This window comes from Phoca vitulina, unplaced genomic scaffold (assembly GCF_004348235.1).
Source record: "Phoca vitulina isolate PV1807 unplaced genomic scaffold, GSC_HSeal_1.0 scaffold32, whole genome shotgun sequence".
Classification (NCBI taxonomy): Eukaryota; Metazoa; Chordata; class Mammalia; order Carnivora; family Phocidae; genus Phoca; species Phoca vitulina.
This window is the reverse complement of record NW_022589735.1, coordinates 7,300,638-7,323,483: the sequence shown is the minus strand read 5'-3', so window position 1 is coordinate 7,323,483 and position 22,846 is coordinate 7,300,638. Positions and strand designations below refer to the sequence as shown.

The window sequence follows — 22,846 nt, the reverse complement described above, 5'->3', positions numbered from 1 at the left end:
CACCCTCAAAATCACCTTTGGTATGAGCTGGCGTGTATTTGGGGATCAAGACCTGTTTGCAGTAGATCACTATATTATACACCTGAAATTAATATAACACTGTATGTTAACTCCACTGGAATGAAAATAAAAACCTGCTTGCAGAGGGTGAGCATGTGACACTCACTACATGTTATCCTAACTACCTGGGGACTTGACATGCTGCCACGATCTGACTTGGTTTTTCTTTCTGAAGCATTTTCTGTGGCAGGTCACCAGAAGACAACTCTACTAGGGTCATGGATTCCCAGTTCCCATGGATAAGAAAACAAGTTACCATAACATGATACAGGGCTTTGGCCTCTTTATTTTCTTTTTACAGTTAATTCCACGCGTAAAAGACTTCTTAAAGCACTATGGCTCTGGCTATACCCCAAATGAGCTGCTGAGGATGGAGCTGGCTATTTTGGACAGACTGCACTGGGACCTCTATATTGCGACGCCGCTGGACTTCTTGACCATAGTAAGTACGAGGGGTTGGCAGAGTCTACCCTAGACTCATTTGTACCTTTGGAACAGCTGTTCACAACGTAGGACGGCCAAGCACAGGTGGGCACACGCCCTTGAGCATGCACCACGGGGAGGTGACCCACAAGGCTCACGACATACGTAAGAGTGAAAATGTATCTTAAATCCAACACAGTTCCACCAGACTCCCACTTCTAAAAGACATTAAATTAACTTTATAAAGATTTTTAGACGGCACTATTGTGGTGAGTTTCTCTTTTAAATACACACTGCAAAAATATTTAGCTTTCCATTCTATGAATACTGTACATAAAAAGCTGTCTGCTTTTGCTACACTTTACACACATTCACTTAGCTGTCTTTATTCACCTACACACAATCCTTATTGAGGCTTTAGACCATATTGATCTGGCACTTAAAAAATGTCGTATTAGTTGGTATTTTTTTAGTTCGGGAATGATGGTCATCCTTAAAGATATGATTCTGTTAGTAAGGCAAAATTATGCAATGTGGAAATGTCATGGGGTTTTGGTCTATTGTGAAGCATGAAGATTAAATCACTAAGGGCTGTTTCATTATGGAAACTGGCCACTGTTGCCAAGTTGCAGTTTCTTCTCATGTCAAACAGATACAAGTAACTTTTCTGCTACCTTAATCTTGAATAGTATGCTTCTGTTTTTCAGCATGGAAACATTGTAATCTAGGTACTTTAAGCTCATAATGACCATGTCAGGAAGCAGATTGTCTTTTCTCTCCAAGGTTGAAGCTCAGCTTGGCCACAGAATGAGTATTAAGCCTCAAGTCCCTTGGGGGGCCATGGATGGGAATGAAAAGGGTGGGGCAACTTTTGATGTTCCCTGATGGAAATTGAAATTGTTTGCACTTTTGGTCATTTATCTATGAAAGGTAGGGGGGTTTGTGTTCTAACATTAAAAACCACGGTCTCTAGTTCCACGCCCTGGTGGTCGTGGGCTGGCCCCACGTGGTGGAGCTGCTGCCTCAGAGGAATCCTTCCCTCCACGTCGCGTCCCTGACCAGGCAGCTGCAGCACTGTATGGCGGGCCACCAGCTGCTGCAGTTCAAGGGCTCCACACTGGCCTTGGTCATCATCACCTTAGAGTTGGAGAGGCTCATGCCCGACTGGTGTACTCCTATATCTGATCTGCTAAAGAAAGCACAGGTAGACATCAACTTTGCCCCAGACCAGGCTCTCCACTTTGCCCCTTTAGCTGACGCACTCTGCCCCCAAAATGGTACGCATCACCCTTCTTGACCCTTGTGGGCTCCAGAAGATGCTCTGGCCACAGTGACTCTGTGAAGAGTCTCCCCTAAGGGCTAGGCTTTGTACACTTGGCATGCCCTCTGGATGAGTATGGGATACATGTTTCCTTTACTGGACCAATTGGTGGGTTTCTCTGACAGTAAGAAGAGCTTTATCTCAGTGGCTGCCCTTGTAGTCAAGAGGATGGGGTGAGGTCAGGGGGACATGCACAGCTCAGGAGGAGGCAACCCTGAGCTTAATATGGGAGAGGTTAAATTTCAGACCCCTCACGCTTTATAGGACTATATGGTACCAGGTACTGGGGTACCATGAGGCAGGTATGGAAGGGTCGGAATCCCTGAGGATGGACAGGGTAGGATGGAATGCATAGTTAGACTAACAACAGCTTTGCTGAGGTTGGAGATGGATGTCCCTGAGATGGTGGGGTTAATGCTCTGAAGTCGAGTGGTTAGACCTTCCTGAAATTGCTCTATGCTAACATTTTAGCACTCAAACTTTGACTTAGGATGTAAAATGGTTCTGCTTCAAGGATGACCACTCTATTTTAATTACAGGTCAGTACTGAGCAGTTGAGCCACTGCAAGGGACTGGTAAAGCAGCATCTGAGAAGTTTGTAGTCCTCCTGCTCAGACAACTTTCTGTCCCACCTCCCGGCCTCTGTGCCCCTACCCCTAGTATCCTTTAGAGCATAATGGCAACCCCTTCTTGCTGGGACTCCTCTGAATTCTAGGCTTTATTGATCCTGTAACAAGGACGGAAAAAGGCACTGGAAAGCAACCGAGAAAAAGTTCCTGGGTCTTTGGAAGGCAATAAAGAGGAAAAAAGACAGGTCAGGGTCACTGGTGGGAAGGATAGTCTGAAAAATCAAGAGCCTGCTTTCCTCTCTCCCATGGGTCTGAGACCAGGGTGAAGGAATGAACAGTCATACTGTAGCTTGGTTTTCCTTCTGCAGCAAGGGCTGGTATGGGTCCCTCAGGGAGCTGGAGTCAAGCCAGCGGAGGGTCTTGCTCAGGTCCGAAGGGCCGGGCTGGTTCTGACTGACCAGTTCTCGCTGCTCCACTGGCCAGAGCTGGCCAGGTTCTTCCAACTTCCCAGGCTCATACCAAGCACAAACCTAGCACTTCAAGTCCCAGTAACCCTGCCCATCATTGCAAAAATGGGACCATCTCTCCAGGTGCATTTCCCCTGACTTGGTCCTGACTTAGGTCTTCTCTTACAAAAACTGGATCATAAAGTATGCTTTGTTTAATGTACAGCAAGCTGATCAAGCTTAAAACATGTTTTTTCCTTTGTTACTCTTAATCAAAGTAGTCTATTAGCTTAGAGGAATTTTGTGCTAAAGAATGATCTTAGCAGCCGACCCCCAGTGGGGGAAACACAGCTCTGAGAGCTTTGGGTTGAAATGAGCAGGTTCTGGGGCTGAGCCTGCTCCAGCCACGGTGCTGCTAGGAGGTGCTTACCAGCATGGCTGTGAGGGAGAAGCCCGCTCTCTGACAGCGCGACGCCGCAGAGCCATTCCCCAGGCAGCCAGTCGGCCAGTTGTGCTGCGGATAGGAATGCCTGCAGCACTGTTCACCGGTGCTTGGGGAAGTCTTGCCGCCGTGAGCAGTTTTTGTAAGTGCGCTAAGCCTCGGGGGCGGCTAGTGGGTGCAGAGCAGTCGGAGACCAGCTAAACTGTACCAGGGTCTGTATCGATCTCTACCTCCTCTCCACACAAATCTGCTCGTTGGAGCTTTTGTAAAAATAAACTTGAATTCCCTTCAACCTTGTCAGAATCTTATTTTCACTGTATCAGATACCATGGATGTAGACTTGATAGTCCAGTATTCTTGGAATATCCTGTCCTGGGTCCCAGCAACGACTGTCTCCGATCCAGCACAGAGGGAGAGGCTGAGGGGCAGCACGCTGCTCAGGACAACTCCCACTGGGGGCCACGACTGCCTTCTGCCTCCTTCCTTGCACTTGGAGTGGGCGCCACAGTGGGCGAAATATGGGCTCACAGCGAGGGCCCACCCAGCGCAGGCTGTCTCTGACTTTGGAGAACTGCAAAGTCTCTTAATCAGGTAGCTCTGGGTGTAAACTGGGTCCTCAGAGCTAATCTCTCAATCAGAGCAAATGAGTAAAAGGAGAAGGCAGACCTGTGAGCCCTGTACTGGGATAAGGTACAGCCCTGTTCCACCTTTCAGTAAACCATATTCCTCTTCTTCGAGAAAGCAAACTTGTGCATTGCCAAAGTACCACTTGTGAGTTTAAGAAAAGTTGTTATGCTGTTCAAGTGTGCCTTGGGATTCCAGGTCCCATCCTACTCTCCTTTTTTTCTTCAGGAACTCCTTTCCCACCTCAGATCAGAGATCGGGGATCACTGTGGTGGGAGAAATATGGACACAATCTGTCTTGCTCTTGTCCCCATCTCCAGAAGGGCAGGGGCTGGTGAAGGACTGTGGCTGCAGAAAATGGAGATGTGTGGAGACTCGGGCAGATGGGCTGAGAGCAGGATAGGTGAGCAGCATGGGCCTTTTTACTTCTTATCCAAATACTACTTCCCCCAAATGGGTGAGCTGAGTTGTACAGTGCTGTTCCCTCCACCAATGAGGCCCTTCTCTCCCCTGGTCTCCTGGAGAGTCTCTGTCCTTCAGAGCTCGAGGAAGACTTTGCTTCCCTGGTACCTGCCTCCCTGCAGGCAGAGCTGAGCGGTACCTTCGTGAGAGAAGTCTGCAACACAAGTCTCCCTGCTGGGCTGTCAGCAGCCTGATCTTAGTCTCCCTCTCCTCATTTTGGTCTTCCCAGAGATTAGTCTAGTACCCAACAGAGAAAGCGCCTCAACAAGTGGATCCACGAGCTTGTCATCGCTTCCCTCAACCACCCGTCTGCCCTTCTTCCACCAAATATTCACCCAACAGGGCATCCCATCTCTACCAAACCATCTCAGGTCCACCAACCCACACTGTCAGACTGCACACTTGAATTTGGGCTACATTTTCACTGTTCTTCTGTGATCCCACTGGGTTGCCACGGAGGAGCTATAGCTCGGGAGTTAAGGACACAGACTACCAACATGCAAATCCCAATTCCCCTAGTTACTAGCTGTGTGACCTTGGCTAGTGACTTTACCTCTCTGTGCCTTACCTACGAAATGGGGAAAACAGTACCTAATCATAGGATTATTATGAGGATGAGAGGAATTAATGCACGTAATGCAACTTAGAGCAATGGCTGATATACCACAAGAACTCAAGTATTAGATGTCCCGTGTCAAGCCTACTCCACAAGGATGTAAACTCTTAAAAGGCAGTGTTTGCCCTCTCCTGGTCCCGCACCCAGTCCCCCACTGAAGATGCCTGGACCATAGGCTGTGACTTCTCTTCCCTAACTTTTTCCTCCATCCCACACCCCTTCCAGAGCCTTTCACAGATGCCCAGAGCAGAAGTCGCTGTTAAAACATAACTCCTATAGAAGCTGGTCAACCCCACAAAGTTCACAGAAAAGACAAGCTGTATTTTACCAGAGTTGTAGCAGATTAATAGGCTAGGAAACGGGTTAAATCAGAAAAGCTATTGCCCAAAAAAGACACCACAAAAACTCAAAATAAATGCAAAATTTAATGGGAAAAAAAAAAGAGTACAAAGTGAATGGAAAAGAACAAAAACAGTCAATGTATGAAGGAATAAATGAATTAACAAGTGAAGCAGTTTTAGAAAAGCTTGTTAACATAACGGAGGAGCAAGCCACACTTCCCTCGGGCCTCTTATCCAGTAATACGAGCCCCACTTAACAAGCACCCACACAGAGACACACAGAAACATATATTCAGTCAGTCTGCACAGTTACAAACCACCTAGACTCGGGTTACCCATCACCAGGGTGACCATACATCCCGGTCTGCCTGAGATCATTCCAGCTTACACCTGGTGATCTGGCATAATTACTAACAGGACCTCCTTTTACTCTGAAAAGTCTCAGTTTGGACAATAAATTACATGATTCTACCCAAAATTAACTTGGCTTATGAAAGACACGCTAGAAATGCCCTGCGTAGCCCCGCTGACAGCCCCGATAATGCCAAAAGGTGATTCTGCACAGGAGTGGCACATCAGATACCGCAGGTAGGCCTCCCGTCCTGGGCGGGGGAGCTTGTTCAATAACGGCCCGGTTTAAGCTCACCTCATGCACCCAGGACTAATTTGGTCTCAGCTAACGATGATAAACTTCCAAACACAAGCAGCACAGACAGAGAAGTGCAGTGAGGCTCACTAAAGCCAACGGGACCTGCGGAAGCAGCTCAGACCCCAGAAAATTTAACAGTGCTGGCTCTCCCCAGAGATGCTGGGAAGCGTTGCACCCACAGGCAGGTAACCAGCCACAAGTCTGGCGTTCCAGTATGCCTGGGGTGCGTGCGGCCCACAGGCTGTGGTGGGTGGGTGGCAGAATATATCCACTCCAGAGTCCCCAGATTGGCCCATGAACCAGGAGTCTCCATTTCTTAAATAACCAGTGAATCCGCGGGGTTGCTGTGCCTCATCTTCAGAAATATGTTAGCTCACGGAGGCTATCTTAAAGGTCACACTTCAACCCAACTGAAGACACTCTCAGGCATATAATCCCCCTAAAGCCAAGTCACTTGAGGCCCACGTGGGCCTTAGGTATATGCCCATTTGCCTTTTGAATGCCCACACTGAAGCCCCTCACAATCTGGATCCACCCCTGGTCACGGCAGGACACTTGGCAGAGTTTCACTCTGGGCATCCTCCCCACTCTGAATGGAGCCCCATCTCGGAAGCACAGCATGAAGCCAGGACTTGGTCCTGGAAATCAGTAAAGCCAAGGGGCCAAGGCAGAAAGGGAGAAACAGTGATGGGAAGGAGGATGGAGGACAAGGAAAAACAAACGACCAATGCAACAATAAATTAGTGCAGCTTCCCAAGGCTTCTGACGAGGGAGTGCTCTAGACCGTGAGCTCCTTGAGGGTAGGGCTGTGCGTTATTCCGGGGAGCCTGTGCCCAGCACAGTGCCCCATCAACATTAAATGAGCTCCTTCCTTTGAGCTACTCATTTTTCATCTCCTATTGTATCATGCCATATCCTCAGCCCTGACACTCCCACTGGCTCGCAAACCCACAGGAATGGAGAAGAATCAATGCCACTAGTACTTTCTTAAAATGATCCCCTGAAGAACGCAGTGGAGAGGGGAAGGCTCCCTCGCTGGTAGCGTTTTCTGAAATTGTCCACACGCATCAGACACCTTCATCTCTTTTCCTTGTGACTCAGCCAGGAAAACAGAAAACAGTGACCTTGAGATAAAAAACCTTTTCCCGGCTGAGTCCTCTGCATTGGGAATATGCAGGCTTGGTTTGGGGGTCTTAGTTGGAATCAGACGCTTAACACACACGTGGAGTTGGTCCCTGTTTATAGGCAGCACCTCTGGAGCCCACAGACAACGGCTTTGGGCTACTTTCCATCTACATTCGCATTAAAAACACTGGACGTGGTCCTTGTTCATGACCCACTTTCATCCGTAAAGAAATGCCGAACACTGTCCTCACAGGATGTTTATTGCCCACCTCTCCCTAAATATTATAGGGATGCTTGATACATAAGAAAGGTTTAGAGAGATTTTTAGTTCTTAAAAATCAGGGAATCTGGGTTACTTATGAAAATAACGGGAGAGGGTATTATCTGTCTTCACGCTTGTGCCAAAATAAAAATTTAGAAGTCTCCTAAAAGTTATTATTGAAATTAAGCTCTAGGTTAGAAAAATTAAAATGAAAGGGAATGGGGTGAATTTTGCAGCATGTGTACCAGACCACGCGGCCGCACCTAGGGCACCGCGTCAGTCGCCATCTTGACGCTGAACAATTAGGCCAAGCATCGCCGGCTGGGGCACATGACTGCTCCGTCAAGGAATAGTGACACTGTAAATGGAAGACCAGCCACTGGCTCTGAAAAAAATAAACCTTGTCAGTTTTGGATTCCAGCATTCATGGCTTTGACGTGTTTGCATAGAGAGGGGTGGCCCGCCAGGCCCAGGGCAGCCTGGGGTGGGGGCGGGGGACCAAGCAAGGCCGTAAACACTGGAGTCTGTACCGGCTCCCAGTCCGTCCTCACACCATGTTATGGGAGAAGAAGGGTCACAAGGTGTAACTCAAGCAACTTAACACATGAAAGTCTAAAGTCCGCTCTTGACATGTAAGTCTGTGCGTGCGTTAACTGAAAAATAAAAATAAAACAAACAAAACAAAAACAGACACATTAAAAGATACGCAGACGACCAAATCAAACAGAAACAAAAGACAGCAAGTTGGACGCTGGGAAAGGGCAGTCAGTTTGGCATTTGTGACGAGCAAAGCAGAGAATTCGCTTCAGTTTGTGGCATCCCAGGCTGAGGGTCAAGATCTGATTGGGAAGTAATTTTGCAAAAATGGATTAAAATTTGAAGACCAAGTATAACCCATCAAAGCAATTCAACTAAACGGTCATGAAAAACAATCCCCCCACCACCACCACCTCGAATGCACTCCACACTGACCCCCTTCCCAGGACGGGAGGAAGGAGAGCTCCCAGCCACCTTGCCTAGCCCACTCCTGCCCCCCCCCCCCCCCCCCCCCCCCCCAAGGCCAGCACGGGAGCATAGGGTCTCTCCTGGTGGCCAAACTGACTGAAGCTTTCTGGCATGTCCAGCAAGCAGAGAACACCTGTCTCCCAGACCCGAGCCACATGGGAAAAGCAGGGAGCCCTGACACCGGGGATGGACTCCCACCCTGAGGGCTGTGCCCGGGCAGCCAGCCAGCCTGCTCTCCACCCCCCGGCCCTGACCTGGCCACCGGTCCTCGTCTTCCGCTTCTGAGGGGTTTTCCATAACTTACTTCCTAGCGGACTCTCCTTTTCTGAAGCCAGATGGCCTGGGCCCCAGAGGCAAGGAGCAGGGCAAAGTCTTGTTAGGTGCCAGCACCTGGGACACAGACCCACACATCCCTTTCCAGGAGAAACCAGATTTCTGAGCCACTCGCTTAAAACCCACATGGGTTCCAATTTACAGAGTCCCCAGGCTCACCAAGCCAAGAGCTGGACATGGGGCCGGGGCTGGAAACAAATGCAAAGCAGAGAGCAAATTCACATGGCAGAGGGTGGATTTGGGGCTAGCGTCTTCCCTGGGGACAGGCAGGGGATCATCTCTGCCAGCAGTGCCAGCAGATTGGGGGGGCACCAGTGAGCAGGATGAAGGAGACTATAGAAAGAAGGAGGGTCTGTCCCAAAGCAGAGGGCAGGCCTTAGGCATAAGAACTAGCATTCAATTCCTAAATGCCTGGCTTTGTCCCCCTGGTCTCCCCCAGGGAGCAGCTCATGAAGTTTCTTTTCCGTAGATGTGTCTACGCCTCTGTGCTTATGCGTCTTGGGGGCTGTGTGTGCTGGTAGATATGTGCCTGAGTCTCTGCATGTGACGGGGCTGGAGTGACAGTAAGACAGACCATGTCTGTGTAGGTGCGCGGGTGGGCGCTTGTCGGGGAACGAAGTATTGGGGGTGGGGAGGGCGCTGACGCACAAGCAGCGTCGCAGAGCCGACAGCTTCCTATGCCCTGGATGGCCTTAACCGCAGGGCAAGGAAAGGAGGACCTGGACACACACATTCCCAAACATTCCAAGAAGAAATGGGAGTCCAAGGAGCCCAAGGATGAGGGCAAAAATGGAATCACCCGCTTAGTTCCTCAGCTGACAAGAGAAAGAGGGTACCTGACACAGGCCAGGGGCAGGGGAAGCAGGGATGGACGAGATCCCAGTGTGATGTGGTACGGGACACTGAATGAAGTGAGGTGGAGGAGGGAGATCCCCAGGAGCCAGGGCATCTGGACTCCAGCTGAGAGTGTGGAAAGAGCCTCTGAAAAAAGCCAAGGAGAAATGATTCAGAGTTGCCCCCACCTGGCCAAGAAGTTGACTGCACGCCTGGAGGCTGGGAAAAGCCTCCTTGCCCTCCCCAGTCCCCTCTCCTCCAACTCTAACTTGAAGGGCAGCCCGTCTATGGGGCAGAACCCCCAGAGCCCCCTACGGGGAGCTGCTGTCCTTCCTTCCACCAGGCAGTGAGCCTACTGCCCAAGGGGTCAGTGCTGCCTGGGCTCTCAAGCATCTGCTGCCCTCCATCACCACCTGCCAGCCAATGCGGGTCCCCCATCCGCTGTCTCAGAGACTGAGAGGGATGCACCACAGCTGCCCAAGCAGAAACCACAGGAGCTTTTGGAATCTGGAAATGCTCACATTCCCAGGCCCTGTCCCTCTCTGGGCCTGAAAGACCTTCCCTGAGACCTCTACACCCTCTCAGGGGCCACACCCTGCCTATATATATGGCCCAGTCTTCACTACCCCAGCTCTGAAGGGACTGAAGGAGGGGGGAGAGAAAGAGGGGGAGAGAGAGAGAGAGAGAGAAGAGAGAGAGGAGAGAAAGAGAGAAGAGGGAAAGGGGGGGGGGGGGTAGCAAGGGGTCACTTGTGCAAGACAAAGAGTGCACAAATACCTTGTATCCTGAGATATCAAGCTCACCAGTGAGAGGGAAAGAAAGGTGGGCAAGAATGAGGTGGGAACGCAGGTGGGAATGAGAGCAAAATGGTGAACAGGTGCGCATGGGCGAGAACCAAAGTAAACTGAGTGGCGCCCAGAGGGAAAAAGAGCCAGTGTGGACAGGGGGCCCACCACCTACTTCTTCTTGTCCTTGTCCTTCCTCAGAGGCTGCTGGGAGGTGGCATGCAAGGCCTGGGACTGCAGGGCCTCCACCGCGGCCTTCCTACGGTTGAAGGCATTGGTCTCCTCCTCCAGCTCCCGGCGCTTCTCCTCCACCTTGCGCTTCTCCTCCTGGTGGACCCGCTTGAGGTGCTCAAACTTCTCGTGGAGCTGGGAGCAGAAGTGGGGGAGCTCTGGCTTCGTGGGGACCCTGCCAGGCCCCGGCCTCCCTCGCCTGGCCTCACCACAAACCCGAGCCCGCACACACCTCTCTCTCCTTCTCCTTCAGCTCCAGCTCTGTCTCCTTCACTTTGTTGACAAACATCTGCCTCATCTCTTCCTCCTTCCTCTGCAGCTCACTCAGGAACTCCTTGCGCTTGGCCTCGTAGGTCTCCTGCAAGCTGTGGAGGCCGAGAGAGAAGAGGCCAAGGGTAGGACGGCGGCGGGCCGGGGTGGGGCAGAGCCAGAGAAGGGGGATGGCGATGCTGGGGCCCCCACGGCCTCTCTCCCGGGCTCACGAGCCCCCAGGCACAGATGCCAGCATGGCTGTGGAGACAGGCGGTCACCTGAAGGGCTGGCTGTCGCCGTCGCTGTCCTGGAAGCCCATCTCCTCCAGCTTGCAGCGCCGGTACAGCTCGTAATGCCGGCTGTGGGTCTGCTCCCGGAGGTCCTCCATGTTCACCCGGATCAGCATCTCCCGCAGCTTCACGAAGTCGCAGTGGTTCTCGTTCTCCACTGAAAGCGCAGGGCACGTGGGTCATCAGGCGGGCACGCAGACGGGCACCGGGAGGAGAGGACACAGGACAGCGGTCAAAGTGTTACGGGCAGACTCCGGAGGCGGGACGGGCAAGGGACGGTCCCAGGGAGGACACGGGACAGAGGCTGCGGGCAGCCAGGAAGGACAGGATGCTCCATCTGGGCCCCCGACTGCGGACACGCTCTCCCCACCGCACTTACCCTGCACCACGCCCCAAGGGTACTGCCGTGCCCGGACCAGCTTGTTCCCCACCTTCACCTCCTCAGTGCTGCCCACCACAGCGAAGGGCAAATGTGCCTAGAAAGGAGCCCAAGGATGGCTGAGCACGGGGCTGACAGACAAGTGGACAGACCCTGTCCTGGGCCCCAGGGAGGGGTGGCCAGACCTGAACAAGGCCTGGCCAGGGCTCACTTCCTGGCTCTCTTTTGGAGAAGTATCCTAGAGCCTCCAAACAGGGGAGCAGGCTGAACCTGCACCCCGTCTTCCTCACGTTCGAGGGGTCCTTTCAGCCCTTGGGCTCCCCAGGGGCCAGTAGAGGCTCCCTCACAGGACCTGCAAGCCTGGCTTTCTTCCAAGTTCCCAAGCCCTGGCATCTGGCCTGCTTACTCCTCCAGGTTTCAGTTCCTGCCCAGAATCCTTATCTTGTGAAACTTAAACTCAGGGAAGGCCCAGCACCAGCCCAATACCCGATTCCTCCCAGCTCCTGGCCATAGGACATAGGGCCGGCTGGCTCCCAGATGCCCACCCGTCTTTCCTGGAGAAGCTAAGGCTGGGATCCTGGGAAACCAGAGTCTCTGGAGCTATGTGTCACAGATCTGTGCTGGCTCCAAGTCCTCTGGCCCCGAGGCCAGTGCCCCATGCTCACATTCATGACTGCATTAATCTCGGCAACAGCCTCGTCATCAGTGGGAAACTGGTAGATCTGAACCCCATTGCTGACCAGCTCGCCCATGATCTTGATCTTGAACTTGTGGAGCTCACTCTTGGAGATGGTGTCAGCCTTGGCAATGATGGGAATGATGTTCACCTGCCAAGATCAGGGGAGTGGGCAGCAGGTTAGTTCTCTCTGACTATGGACAGCCCTGCCCAGGCCACATCCCTGGGCAGACGGGCAGGAGGCCAGAGAGATGGAACTGCTCCCGTGGGCAGTCCCGGCTTAAACCCAGCCACTGGGGCCTTTCTAATGGGTGGTGCTTCTTATAGCCCTGGTTCCCCCAAACCACATTCAGCCCCAAAATTAGTCCTCTGGGCAAACCCAGCTTTGACCTGAAAATAAGAATCAATTCAGCTAAAAGGAAGGGGCTCAGGACCAGACCCATGAGACAGAGCTCTAGAGAAAGAGCCCAGAGTGAGGGGAGCCCACTGGAGCAGGAGGGACAAATGCAAGAGAAGACAGAGAGAGGACCAACCCACGGGCCTATGTGCAGGGCCCAAAGTGGCAGAGCCCCTGTCAGGGACCACAGTGGGCAGTCACACCACAGCCCCCAACTCAGGGGAGGACCATGAAGCCCAGGGAACAAGTCTGCGGGGTGCACACCTTGCTGTCTAGCTTCTTCATGGTCACCAGATCCAGGGACTTGAGGGAGTGCCCCGTGGGCGTGATAAAATACAGGCAGACGTGGATCCTCGTGTCGTGGTAGTCAAAGAGGGAGCGGCGGATCTTCAGTTCCTCCTGCAGGTAGTTTTCAAACTGCGCGTCGATGTAGTCGACTATGGGCCTGTAACTACAGACAGCTTCATCACCCAGGAGGCGGGCACCGAGCCGCAGCGCGTGGGGCTGGAGCCTTCCCTCGGTGGGGACGAGCGGCTTCTGCCTGGGGGGACCCTGTCTCCTAACCTCCAAAGAGGTCCTCAGGAGGTATTCCCCGAGAGGCCTTCCTCTGGCCCCTGTGAGGTATGAGGCCGGCTGATTCGTACGGGGGCAGGTTGGAATGAAGAGTGTCAGGGCAGGGTGAACCAAGGCCGCCACGGGGGAAGGGAGGGAGGGAGGTGGGATGAGACTAGGCGGGCCACCCTTCCCGCCTCTTGCCTCTCATCCTTATTGATCTGATCCCCGAAGCCCACAGCATCCACAATGGTCAGCTTGAGGTGCACATTGCTCTCTTGGAGGTCATAGGTCTGGGGCCGCAGGCGCACACACTCCTCATGGTGACTGGCTTCCTCGGTCTCGAAGGTCGTGTTGAAGAGCGTGTTCATCAGTGTGGACTTGCCAATGCCAGTCTCCCCTGGGAGCAAGGAGTGGAGGAGAGAGGATGTCAAAGGCTGGAGCCGGGGCTGTCCCTGGCTGCTGGCTAGGATGGGTGGGGCTCAGGCACCCTCAGCCTCCACACAAGAGAGACGGGCAGGCCTCTAACTCCATCCCTCGCTGTTCCCCTCCCCAGAAACCATCCTTCTCGGTGGCCTCAAAAATAATGTGTGGAAGCAAGGGCCAGGAGGCTGACTTGGACATAAGCCATGGCTATAATGGGCAGTTATGAGATCCACCGGACAGTAGCCTCTGCTGGCCTCAGGGGGACCCAGTCACCTGCTCTGCACCCCATCCTTCCTGGGCCCAGCAGGGCCAGGGTGTGAAACCACCAGTGGCCTCTTGATCCATCTAGCTTTATCTGGCTCGGGACAGGCTGCTCCCTGAGGCGCACCCACAGCCCAGCAGATGCCAGGGCGTAGACACCTGGGGGGGGGGGCTGACAGAGCTCTTTGTGCCCTCTGGGAGCACTGAGGCACATGGAACCTCCCAGAGTCTCCCTGTTTGGGGCTCTGTTTGTTCAGATGTGTGCTGGAGCTCACATGATACTATAATAGAAGGGGAGTCTTGTTTACCACAGTGTCCTTGACACACAGTAGGAACAACAGTAAATGTTTTTAACACAAACACACAAATCTAAAAACCTCTGTGATAAACACTCTCAGTTTACAAAGCATGTTCACAGGTCTAATTTTGTTCACTCCTCAAGGCCCCTGGAGTCAGGCCCCCTAGCTCCGTCCTTAACCCTGGCAAAGACACCAGTCAAAGCATCGCCCTGACCCCCCCAAAGAGTCTCTCTGCCTGGGAGGTCCCTGGTAGCTCAACAGGTGGACAGGGCAGCAGCACCCCGTCTCCTGGATGGCTCCTGTCCCCCACCCCCCTGGTCTGAGACCACCCCCAGCCAGACCATGACACATACCCACACACAGGATGTTAAAGCTGAAGCCCTGTGTGACCGACTTGCTGACCAGCTGGTCCGGGAGGCTGTCGAAGCCCACGTGGCCCCCAAGGGAGAGGCTCCGAGGCTCTGGCTCTGCATTCTGCCAAGAGAGAAACGGAGGAAGCAGTGAGCCCACTGGGGAAGGGGGGCCACGTGGGGAGAGGACAAACCCCAAGGTCCCACCCCCCTTCCCTTGTCTGAATTCTCAGCAAATCTCAGGACACAGTGTGAGCGCACCAGAGCTCCAACTCCAGGAGGAGCTTCTAGAGAGGAAGCCCGGGGCATGTCAAGGCGCCTGATTCCATCCCAGAAAAGGGCTATCACCCATGCCTCTACTGGGGCGTCTCCTGGCACAGATGGCCCAGGAAACCATCTATCCTAGTTGCTACCCCTGAGGGCTCACCTGTCCTCCTGCCCAAGAGGGGGCCCCAGACGGTCCCCAGATCTTAAATAAAGATTTCAAGAGGCCAAGATTGGATAGCGTGTATGTTCCGGCAGCTCCCTCCCAGACCTCACAGACACTCCTACTGAAGCAGGACTCAAGCAGAGACAGGTCTGGCCTGACCCCTTCACACTAGTTCTCCATCAGAGGGCCTCCCCGCCACCAATGGGCCGGGCTCACAGTTCTCCACATGCACCCCTTGCTCCCCATGCACCCAAGCATGGAGTGCACAAATGGACCCTGCTCACGGGGCTGGTGCTCCCTCGCACCCGCCACTGGGTCTCAGGGCTAGTCTCTGAGGCACTGTGACTGAGGCCTCATCCCTCCTGCCTCCGTGGTGCTCTCTAGGGACTCCCAGGCTCGGGCTCATGCCACCCTCCCACACCCACTCCAGCCTGGTCGTTTAGACAGAGGATTCTGGATGAGAACGTGGAGGCCTGGCCTCAGGAGAGAGGCAGGCAGCAGGTCCCGAGTGAGCTGGGGCCACTGGAGCTGATCCACAGCACTATAAAAAGAAACCACCAGGACCCGAAGCAGAGGGTCAAAGTCAGACTCCAATTTGTGCGGATGATTTCTCCGCTTCCCTGGGAATGGGGATAAAATGCTGTCCTCCCAAGGGAAGGTTCCCAGGCTCAGCCTTTCCAGCTTCGGCCCTCGTGAGGGCAGGCCTCTGACAGCTTCATGTTGGGCAGAAACACATCTGCTCTATTCTTGAGCCCCCCGGCCCTGGCTGCCCGCTAGAAAGAGCAAGGCCAGGGAAGGGCAAAGGTGTGAGCCCCATCCTGCCGTCCTGTCCACAGCTCCAGAGGGGGAGGAAACAGGCCCAAATGAAGGCAGCCCTGGGAGCTACTGATCAGTAGGACGGTGGCAGTTCTCACGCCAATGTGGATACCAGTGGGCCGGGCCCTGGCTGCCTGCCCTCCTGCAGAGGGATCTGCTTAGCACCTCAGCCTTCCCTGACTCCTTAGTAGCCACAGCCTGTTGGCTCAGCCTGAACCCCTCTAACCATTCTCTCCTCCCAACCACAGCCCCCTGGCACATACACTCAACCTTCCCTTCTTGACCAATGATGCCCATCCCTCTCCCCGCAACCCCCACCCTGGCTCAGTCACTGCAGACTTCAACTGATGATAGCCAGGTGTGTGTGTTGGCAGCCTAGACTCCACATGGACCCTCTGGGCACTTGTACCATCTCCTCAAACAAGTCAGGGTTATCCCTACACCTGCTCTCTGATAACCCTCTCACCACAGAGCCTCTGTTCTTACAGCTGACCCTTTCTCCATCTCCTCTATCCCCAGGGGATCATGTTACAACCTCCCCACTCAAGCCCAGGCTCCCCCCAGGACTGCAAACATGACCCAACAGAGAGGCCCTAAAGGCAGCTTCCTCTCACTGGTGCCCACATTAGAAACAGTAAAGACAGCATAGGATGTCCTGGGTCAGGTCCAAACCCCCCAGCATGGCATTCTGGGCCCTTGATGGTCTGAGGCCTTCCTCAAAGACCCAGCCAGTTTAACTCTGAACTCATTCTTCCAACCGGTCCCTTTTTCCAGACTCCACAGCTCACTCTCCCTTTTCCCTGGCACCTGCTTCGACCTGGCCCTACATACTTACATTCCACACCCCTCCCTTGGCTGTGACCCCATTTCTTTGCACTATGCGTTGTCCTTTTTTTATGCATCCTGGTTTTCCAACTCTTCGTAAGTTCCTCGAGGCTGCTGCAGGCTGGGGTGGGTCGGGCTTTCTGCTCTTCCCACCCTCCCACCAGTATGCCCAACAAGCCACACAACGCCGCCATTTATAAGCCACTGAACACTGCCTTCAATCGCTACGGCATCGGGGGCATCTGCCCACCTCACACAGAGCTGCATTATGTAGTCTCGGTTCCACCTGCTCATCGAAGCCTAAGGATCAAATGGAGGACAGAACGGTTAGTCTAGAGCGTTTTTTTTTTTCTTCAGGCGAGACTGAAAATCTCCAAAATTTAAGGCGTGCTGTGCTTGCAGAGCAGGCTCTGTGTTTATTCATCATCTTCTTCCAAGGGTGACACAATCAGGATGCAATCCAACATCCTGTAGCCTGCCGCCAAAACCCACCCAGTCAGCTGCGTCTGGAAACCACGCGCGCGCACTCAGCTGCAGAGTGCTTGCCCAGGAACAGAGACCATCCCATTTCTGAGTTTCCTACGCTGTCACAGTTCCAGGCTCCTAAGGCTAAGAGCAGCACTAGGGTGGGGGGGGGGGGGGGGGCCCCCCTTTGGCCCCCCTGGCCTCCCACGCTCCGCCAGCCCTGGCTGCCTTCACCCACACAACTCCCAGGCTCTCTCTGGAGAAGTGTGTGGCGTCCAGGGAGGTGTTTATCTCCAGACTGTTGCCCAGGCTGCACTCTGTCACTCCAGGGACCACAAACCTGGGGCAGTCGACGCCTGCTCAGGAGCTTCAGGGCCCATGGGAGTGTCAATCTCCAGGGCATGCGTGCACACACACATGCACACACACAGAAGAACGGCCACTGGTCCTGAGGAGGACAGACTGGTCCTCCTTCTCTGGTCTGGGGAGACTGATCTGACTTCCTGGCTCCACTGCGGTGTGACTCTCACTAACGCCAACCTCTCTGATCCTATATTTGGCATCAACAACATATGATCCAAGGTGCACTGCTCACTCCAAGGTGCCTGACCCAGATGTCTCTGCTGACCCAGGCTTGGAGGAGCCAGCAGCCCCCGAAGCATCACCGGCACGTCTCGGCTAATGCAACTCAGAAAGAAACTTCAGATCTCCCAATGGCTACCTGGTGACGCTGCAAAATGCCCTGCAATTTGCAGGTAAGACTTCAGCTCCCACTCTAAGGGTAGGTCCTAATAGCCCTGACCCCATCAGCATGATCCCATGGCTGGCTCAGGGATAGGCAGGTGACCCAGGCTAAACCTGGATGACCATCTCGTAACCATGAGGGGAGCTAGCATCAGGCTGCGGCCCACTCAGGACAGCAGTGCCAAGAAAACCATGGAAGAGAGAAAGCCAGCTTCTACTCTACCTCCAGGCTTTTCCCTTTACCCCTGGCCACACCTCCCCTTTACTGCCTCAGCTAGTTGAGTGGGCCTATCCAGCACTCACAACTGAGAACATCCTGACTGCTAGGGTTTCCAAAGTGACACCCTGAATGCAGAGGAACAGAGAGAAAGCGAGGAAAGCAAGGACAGGGAAGGAAAGAGTGCACAAAGTAAAACGTCTCAGTGTTTGCAACCAAAGAAAGGAACAGATGTCAAATGAATGACCCAACACCTCACTGAGGACCGCTCTGTGTAAACTAAGCTAAGTGGCTTACAGGCTCCCACACAGTCCCTCCCCACCCTGTGTGGCAGACACCATTATTATCCCCATTTTATAGGTAAGGAAACTGAGGAGTACGGACACTTAGAGAACAAATCGGGGCAGAGCCAGGATTTGGGAGTAGCCAAGCCCTGGCCCCAAACCACCAGGCCATACTGCCTTCCCTGTTCTTACAAGGCTCCTGACCCCTTCATTCAGTCACTTGGCACACACGCGCAGGACCCATCCGCTGCATGTGCCAGGCACTGGGATGGCTGCCAAGGAAAAAATGAGGACACCGGATCCTAGACCTCAGGGGCTCAGTCGAACACAGTTTAAATTCAAAGGCCTAGAGACGCCAGGCAGGTAATGTCAATGTGTGAAGAGGAAAAAGTAGAGTCATAACAAGGACAACAATACCTAACAGCTATGGAGTGCTTACCACGTACGGCTCTGAGTGTCATTTTGTCCACGCATCAGTCCTGTGAGCTAGGCGGTCATATCACCTCCATCAAACAGATGAGACAATCGAGGCTCCAAGAGATTAAGTAATTTGCACTGCTCAGGCGGGTGAAGCCAGGATCTGAATGGAGACAGGATGACTGCAAAGCCCAAGCTTCCAGCTACATCACTGCACGGCTTGCTGGCTGTGAGACCTGCTGACTTGGCTGAGTGTGGGGTCCCCCAGGGAGAGGTGGGAACGCCAGGGAATTGCAGAGCCTGTGCTCGGTCCACAACCACCATGGTGCGGCAACTCCAGCCAACTGTGGGAACGTAGGCCCGGTGCTGACAGATCCAGCAATGTTTGAAGAGGACCCACGAATCTAGATCATCATATGCAATCCCCTAATTTTTAAAGGTTGGCACCCAATACAAATTGGGAATGCCATGGGGCCCAACATAACCTGTCTGGGGGTTGTACCCGGTCTGTGGCCTGACAATCCGCAACACGGCGTCTGGTAGGAGAGTGAGCTGGAAGGACAACCCACCCGTGTCTCCACTCTTGGGGCGCGGAGGCCAGCGGGAGAGCGCTCCGCAGGAGGAGTCTTCAGCGAGACAACTCAGCTCAGCCCCTGGTGAGGAGCGGGCCCAGCTTCTGGCCCTGTGCACACCCCCAGGTCCCTGAGGTGCTGGCTCAGGGGCTCCAACTGTCCTCAGAGCTCCAGACCAGAGAGTCAGCAGCTCTGAGCTCTACACACACAGGGCCATTATCCCCTCTCTAATCCCTAACAAGCTTTTCGCTCCTGAGCCAGGCCTCGGGCTTCTGTGACATCATTTCTTGGGCACATCAAAGTCAACAACCAAAATAACCACTCAGGCCAGCCATGTTCCTCCGTGTTCCTCCGTGCCCGGCCATGCAGAACAAAGTAGAGAATGGCATTCTCTTATGCAGCCCGGTGGATAACGAGGATGTGGATAACAAGGACGTCGTTTTCCTGACCAGGAAATGCTCTGTCTCAGCTTTCAGGAGCATCCCTAATTGCCAGCCCAGAGGAGCTACTCCTCTCACCAAGAAGAGAGGTGGGCTTTGGAGAGAAACCATGTCTGAGAGCTCGCCCACACAAAAACATGATTTTATCCTGAAGAAATTAGAAATCTGCTGAATGCCTGAACCAACAGAGCCAAAGAAGGTGTGGATGAATAGAGAACTCTGAGGTCAAACCTCCCAAACTCGGTTGGTCATTGGGATGGAAGCAGAAATGGTACCCCACTGTACGGGTATTTGGCACCTGAATCCTGGACAAAGAGCAACTCCCCACCCGAGGCCTTCCAAAGAGTTCTCCAGGGCCTTGGTCTTCAGACAACTCTTTTCCCCCAGGCTCCCAGGCCTAGAACCCATTGGCCTGAGCACCTGCCAGGCAAACAGGAAGCCCACTCCCCAGGAAAGCCCCAGCCCTAGGGAAGCCCTATTAATCTTGAGCAAGGGACCAAGGAGTCATTGCCCCACTGGGAGCCTTCCCCACCCATGTTCCTGGCACAAACCACACCACCCCCAGCTCTAGCTACTCTAAGCAGCCTGGGCCTTAAATAGCCAGAGCAGAGGCCACTGGCCAGAACCCGTGGTCATAGCGCAACTGTCCTTGAGTCTGAGAGGAATCCTAGGAATTTTCCCAGGAAAGGCTTAGGCTCATATCCCAGGATTCCACAGCAAGCCTCTAAGCCCAGGTCAAAGGTTACGGGAAATAACCAAAGGGACATGTGCGGGAGGGAGCAGGGGAGAATGTTGCTCTCCTGGGCCAGAAGGGGAGGACAGAGGCAGGATTCACCTATCTGTAATCAAGGAGACACCTGTGAACAAAAGTGTCTCTCTCCTAATGCAGCATCAAAAAAACCAAAAACCTGGGGGGAAGACACGAGCAGGGATCAACCTGCACGGTGCCACCATGGTGGACATAATGACAGACACTAGCTAGGCCCCAGGAGGAGGCCACCATCACTCTCGAAAGGCCAGTCATCTCTTCCTCCCTCCTGGGAAGTGAAGGAGCTTTAGGAGCAAAACCACCCCCCAGGAGCCTAAGGCCACCCCACGCCCTGACCCCTCTACTCCATCCTCTCTGCTTCCCTGTCTCACTAGCAGGCACTTTCCTCCCTTTTCGTGCACACAGAAAACCAGGGCTGCCGTTTAGCAATATAGGATAGTTTGTTTCACACTTCTCAAGTCAAAATAAGGTGTCTAAGAAGCCAAGCGCAGTTACTGGTCTCTAGGTCCAACCAGCTTGCCCCAAGCCTAGGACGCAACAACTTCTTGGGCTTTATGGTGCTGTCCGAGAAGGAGTGGTCCTTTCCACCATGGAGGAGAAGAGAAAGACGCTCTGGGCCTCAGAAGGTACTGGAAACCCACGTGTTCATACTTTCCCACTTGGCTCAGGGACTCCGGCGACAGCCCCCACTGCTTTGCAGCAGGGAAAGCCGTAAGTAGTCTGGACATCACCGGAAGGAAACAGACTGTGTTCCACAGTGAATGAGACCCTACCCTTGGAAGGGGGGATGTGGACATTGAAGGTGACCCTCCCCCTCTCCAATCCCAGGATGGATGCCGGCACTGGGAAGGGGTGGAGAAATGCAAGGGCACCAACATGGGCCAGTGGAGGCTCAGGGCTACAGTACTATAATTTTGCTGCTTGCCCCATTCACCCCAGCCCCAGGCAAAGTATCAGATTCACACCCTGGCCCCACAACCAGGTCCGGAAAGTGGACTTGGGTTCATGTCCAAAGCCTCTCCGGAACTCTGGGCCCCAGGTGGCCCAAGCCCCAGAGACCTCCCATAGAGTAGCTGGCACCTGCAATCTGAAATAGGTCCTTATTCCCTCCTCCCCTGACTCTATCCCTCTAACATGGCTTCCAGGATAGGGACCAAGAACTCCCTAAAGCCAGGTGTTCTGAGGAGGAGAATATCTAATTTGCGCCAAGACCACTCAAGGCAATTCAAGTATAGATACAACTGAGATGCCCCTTGCCCTGTCTTCCACCACCTCTTCCCAGCCACGGTTCCTCATATAAGTCCTGAGGATGCAGAAGTCTGCAGCAAAGAACACTCCGACTCTAGCATGATGGCATGCTGCCCTTGGAAAACATCCCTTCCCCGGTCAGATGCGTCTCCCTCCTGCCTGCACAGCTCCAGGTCTGGCTGTCTGGGAAAGCTTGTGCCTTGGGGGCCACGCCTGGGGATCCCAAGACCCATGCCGGCAGCACAGGGGCAGGACGGCTGGAGAGGCTGCAGGGGACACCCAGAGGCCAGCCAGCCCTCAGGCCCTTTGCTCTGTCATCCTGCAGCTGCTTTCTTCTGGTAGCTGGACCCAAGCCACAGAGATGTTCGTGGTAGTTAATGCCCCACATACATACCTCCACCTCGCCCGTCTCAGAGCCCAAAACTCAGAGGGCTTCACCCTCTTTGTCATCGCAAGGGTTACTTGGGCGCTGGGGTTGGGTCCCAGGCCTAAACTTACCAATGACCAGCGTCTGCGGCCTCTCCCAACTGCGGGCTGCAGGCCTCAACAACCTGACGGGCACAAAACATCCAGAGCCCTCCGTGACATCCAAAGCTTTCGACAAAAGTCAGGCCTGGGGTCCCAGCCTCCACCCATTCTCCCATCTTGCTGGCACTGTAATTAGGCTCCTTCTTGCGACCTTCTCTCTTTCTACCCTGGTAAGTCCCTTATCATGTGTTCCCTTGAATCGCCAGTGGCTTCCCAGCAGCCTCCCTGCTCTGACCCGTTCCAAGCAAGGTCCCAGGCAGCCCTTCCTAAAGTCGGCACCCATAGCAAGGCACGATGCCCGTGAGGGAGGTGGGGCAGAGCTGCAGCCTTGCAGGGGTGCTCACTTACGACCTCTCAGCACCACCAGGCGCTGACAGCTTCCCAGATGGCCCTTGCCGAGCTCTCTTCTCTCTCAGAACGGCTCAGCGGGAGGTGCCTGGCCATTTTTACAAGACAGGGAGGTACCACTCCATGACAGAGCCCTGTTGCACGAGAGAGTTGCCTCCCACACACCCCTTCCCACCAGTTTTTGCTTTAGGGAGGGAATAGGCACTCCCTGGATAGCTTGCTTCTTGGGGAAGTGTCAAGATTACAGGGTGACAACGGAAGTGACAGATGGTGCCGGGGATAAAGCGGAGATGGCGGGGGGGGGGGGGGGGGGGGGGGGGGGGGGGGGGGGGG

At 53.9% G+C, this 22,846-nt stretch overlaps 1 protein-coding gene across 7 annotated transcripts in view; it reads right to left on the bottom strand.

Moving 5' to 3' along the window:
• Positions 1–323: 323 nt before the first annotated feature.
• SEPTIN8 (septin 8) overlaps positions 324–22,846 on the bottom strand; it is a 25,856-nt gene continuing 3,333 nt past the window's right edge. The window contains exons 2-10 of one of the 7 annotated variants that reach the window (XM_032425164.1): positions 14,414–14,534; positions 13,279–13,474; positions 12,787–12,967; positions 12,115–12,276; positions 11,450–11,546; positions 11,059–11,227; positions 10,761–10,893; positions 10,473–10,663; positions 324–1,672 (exon numbers count right to left, since the gene is read on the bottom strand). In XM_032425164.1, coding sequence (XP_032281055.1) covers positions 1,507–1,672; positions 10,473–10,663; positions 10,761–10,893; positions 11,059–11,227; positions 11,450–11,546; positions 12,115–12,276; positions 12,787–12,967; positions 13,279–13,474; positions 14,414–14,534 — 1,416 coding nt within the window. In that variant the 3' untranslated portion in view covers positions 324–1,506. The other 6 variants (XM_032425162.1, XM_032425163.1, XM_032425166.1 and 3 more) reach the window with 6 other exon arrangements.